The 3,874-nt window shown below is 38.8% G+C and overlaps 1 protein-coding gene across 3 annotated transcripts; it reads left to right on the top strand.

Moving 5' to 3' along the window:
• Positions 1-338: 338 nt before the first annotated feature.
• LOC137518229 (uncharacterized) lies at positions 339-2,722 on the top strand. Of its 3 annotated transcripts, none has more exons than XM_068235793.1 (2): positions 339-1,888; positions 2,051-2,722. In XM_068235793.1, exon 1 carries the CDS (start codon positions 569-571, stop codon positions 1,295-1,297), a length of 729 nt encoding a protein of 242 aa, XP_068091894.1. In that variant the 5' UTR covers positions 339-568; the 3' UTR covers positions 1,298-1,888; positions 2,051-2,722. The 3 variants fall into 3 exon arrangements, with proteins under 3 accessions (XP_068091894.1, XP_068091896.1, XP_068091895.1); XM_068235795.1 differs by lacking the exon at positions 2,051-2,722 and adding an exon at positions 1,940-2,035; XM_068235794.1 differs by lacking the exon at positions 2,051-2,722 and adding an exon at positions 1,995-2,014.
• Positions 2,723-3,874: the final 1,152 nt, after the last annotated feature.

Here is a 3,874-nt window from a genome sequence, read left to right as displayed (position 1 = left end):
AGGCGTTGTTAGAAAATGCATATGCGTTTTTTATATGCGTTTTTTCCTGCGGCCCATAGACTTCCATTAGGAGCAAAAACACAGCATTTTTCCGCATCGCTAGTGTTTCTGCTAAGTGTGCACCTGCCATAAATCAAGATAACAGCTAATGTTTTCTAATATACATTAATTACAATTATATCCAAAATTATAATATAGTTATTAACAAAAGTGGATAAAAATGTTCATAATTTGTAAACAGTAGAGAAAACGTAAGGAATTAGTAGTATTTGGACATATGAGCCATCTCCCAACTGACCAGGATAAAAAAAATGCCTGCATGAGATCATCCTCATGGCTCCCAACTGACCAGGATTCAAAATATGCCTGCATGAGACCACTGGCATGAGCTCAACTGCTGAAGATGGCATGAGCTCAACTGCCGAAGATGGCAGTTGGAAGTCATTAGTCAGTTAAATGCCATTGGAAACTGCAGCAATTTGCGAGTCTCCAGCTGAATTTATATCTTAGAAGAAAAAAAAGGCTTTTGGAAGAAGAAAAACCTGACAAGAGGGCTGAATAGGACATCATGATGACTGGACCAGGCCCAAGCCATGGGCAGGGATCACCGAGGAGGAGGGGGAAGAAGAGGAGCAGAGGAGGGCCGGCTGTCAGCAGCCAGGCCACAACAGGGAAGCAGAGGGCGAAGAAAAGAAGACAGAGGGGTCCAAAGCCCTGGCTGCCAGACCTGCGGCTGACCATGGAGGACAAGATGGGTCTCCAAGGCACAGGGATGCTCCACTGCAGAGTGTTAGAGGCAGCTGTGAAACTCTTGAGACAACAGTTCCAGGATGCGACTGGTCTTCCTTGCATCAGAGCAGTGTGCTTTTCGGTCAGACCCAGAACAGTGCCCACTGTTCAGTTCCACGTGGATTGCCAACATCAGCATGGATTTGTCACCGCATGTGAAGGTACAAAGGTGGTGGTTGCAGACAGCTACAAGGCCATGGCTTTTGGAAGTATGGCCATCAGGCAGATAAAAGACAGCTACAAATACTACATGAAGAACCCAACAAAAAACATGGAGTATCTGGCGGTGGACCAACAATCAAGCACCAACAAAGACTGCGTCATCCATTGCATTGCAAATGCCTACGAGCTGCTGGCAGCAGATGGGAACCCGGAGTGTGTGTACAACAAGCAACTTATGAGACCACATCTGCTGCAGTGCTTCACCAACAGGAAGATAACTGAATTTCCCAAGGATTACAAACCAGCAGGACAACCTTCAGTGAAACCTTTTAAATGGAAGCCCTGAAGCTAAAGTGGATTCTCCATTGCATTGCTTGCCTCCCATCACCTGCAACACCAGCATCTCTGCAATGATACAGTCACCGGTCACGTAAGTAGTAGCTGACTATTCTCCTAACATGTTAATCTTTACTAACTCAGGAATGAGATGCCATGCTAGCAAATGAAAGCCACTAGCCACTTATTAATGAACTGGCTGCTTAATAATTAACCGGCAGGTGGAATTCATTTGCTAATGCCCTAATTTTTAATAGATTTTTTTTTTTTGGGGGGGGGGGATTCATTTTTTTTCTATACCATCAAATGTATAAATGAATAAAAATAGTTTTTAATGGCATCATCCTGGGTTAGTGATAATTTACATGTAAGAAGGATTGTCCACCCGACCCAAGCCATACCTTCTGTTCCATGCTGCAAACATCTATCCGCTCCACTCCAACATCCTAATCGCCTCTGTCTCCACGCTGAAACATCCAGCTCAGCTTAAACACCCCTCTACAAGCAGCCTAATAAACAGGCTGGGTTAGTATCTAAAAACAAAGCTTTGTGAGTATCTATAAAACAGTCTGGGTAAGTATCTAAAAAAAACCAAAGCAAGGTGAGTATCTATAAAACAGTCTGGGTAAGTATCTAAAACAACCAAAGCTAGGTGAGTATCTATAAAACAGTCTGGGTAAGTATCTAAAAAAAACCCAAAAAACTAGGTGAGTATCTATAAAACAGTCTGGGTAAGTATCTAAAAAAAAAACCAAAAAACTAGGTGAGTATCTATAAAACAGTCTGGGTAAGTATCTAAAAAAAAAACAAAAAACTAGGTGAGTATCTATAAAACAGTCTGGGTAAGTATCTAAAAAAAACAAAGCTAGGTGAGTATCTATAAAACAGTCTGGGTAAGTATCTAAAAAAACAAAGCTAGGTGAGTATCTATAAAACAGTCTGGGTAAGTATCTAAAAAAAAAAAAAACTAGGTGAGTATCTATAAAACAGTCTGGGTAAGTATCTAAAAAAAACAAAGCTAGGTGAGTATCTATAAAACAGTCTGGGTAAGTATCTAAAAAAAAAAAAAAAAAACTAGGTGAGAATCTATAAAACAGTCCGGGTGAGTATCTAAAAAAAAAAACAAAACTAGGTGAGTATCTATAAAATAGTCTGGGTAAGTATCTAAAAAAACAAGACTAGGTGAGTATCTATAAAACAGTCTGGGTAAGTATCTTAAAAAACAAAACTAGGTGAGTATCTATAAAACAGTCTGGGTAAGTATCTAAAAAAACAAAACTAGGTGAGTATCTATAAAACAGTCTGGGTAAGTATCTAAAAAAACAAGACTAGGTGAGTATCTATAAAACAGTCTGGGTAAGTATCTTAAAAAACAAAACTAGGTGAGTATCTATAAAACAGTCCGGGTAAGTATCTAAAAAAAAAAAAAAACTAGGTGAGTATCTATAAAACAGTCTGGGTAAGTATCTAAAAAAAACAAAGCTAGGTGAGTATCTATAAAACAGTCTGGGTGAGTATCTAAAAAAAAAAAAAAAAACTAGGTGAGTATCTATAAAACAGTCTGGGTAAGTATCTAAAAAAACAAAACCAGGTGAGTATCTATAAAATAGTCTAAGTAAGTATCTAAAAAAAACAAGACTAGGTGAGTATCTAATAAATATGCTAGGTGAGTATTATCCTTCACTCAGGGCAATAACTTTCTTCTTTACTTTGTTGTTGTTGTTGTTGTAGCCCCCCCCCCCAAAAAAAAAAAATACAAAATGTAAAAAAATAATGCAAAAAAAAGACACCCCCCCCCCCCCCCCCCCTAAAAAAAAGAACAAAAAAAAATACAAAATGTTACAAATGCAAAAAAAAAAAAAAAAATAATAATAATAATAATAAATAATGTGTATTAGGTTTGCACTGACAGACTGACTAAATGACAAATCAGGGTTCACAATGAAGCTGGGCATACACTATTAGATTTTTTGAAGATCAGATAAACGATCGATATCCCCCTAATATTGATCCTTTATCTGAGTACCACCCTGCACAAACTGGCGGGTGACCCCTGCGCCCCCTGGGTAATCAAGAACTAAAGAACTGAGTAATCAAGCTAATGTTTGATTGATATATTGATCAAAAATTATTTAATAATGACCTAATTTTTAATAGATTTTTGTTTTAATCAATTTTTCCATACAACAAATGTCTAAATTATGACAAATGTCTAATGATGATTGCCCACCTTCACACAGCCAGGCATACAGACTTACACCGACTGAATGACATACCCTGACTGAAGTAGAGTGACGCACACAGACACACACTCACTGACTAACTGCAGTGATAGGGCAGAGCATACAGGTTAGGTGATGTAGGGATAGACAGACTCACAGTGACTGTAGTGATAGGGTAGGGCATACAGGTTAGGAGATAAAGGGTTAGACAGACTGACAGTGACTGTAGTGATAGGGTACGGCATACAGGTTAGGAGATGTTGGGATAGACAGACTCACAGTGACTGTAGTGATAGGGTAGGGCATACAGGTTAGGAGATGAAGGGTTAGACAGACTGACAGTGACTGTAGTGATAGGGTAGGGC

Source organism: Hyperolius riggenbachi, chromosome 5, assembly GCF_040937935.1.
Source record: "Hyperolius riggenbachi isolate aHypRig1 chromosome 5, aHypRig1.pri, whole genome shotgun sequence".
In the NCBI taxonomy this organism is placed as follows: Eukaryota; Metazoa; Chordata; class Amphibia; order Anura; family Hyperoliidae; genus Hyperolius; species Hyperolius riggenbachi.
This window is presented reverse-complemented; position numbering and strand designations above follow the sequence as displayed.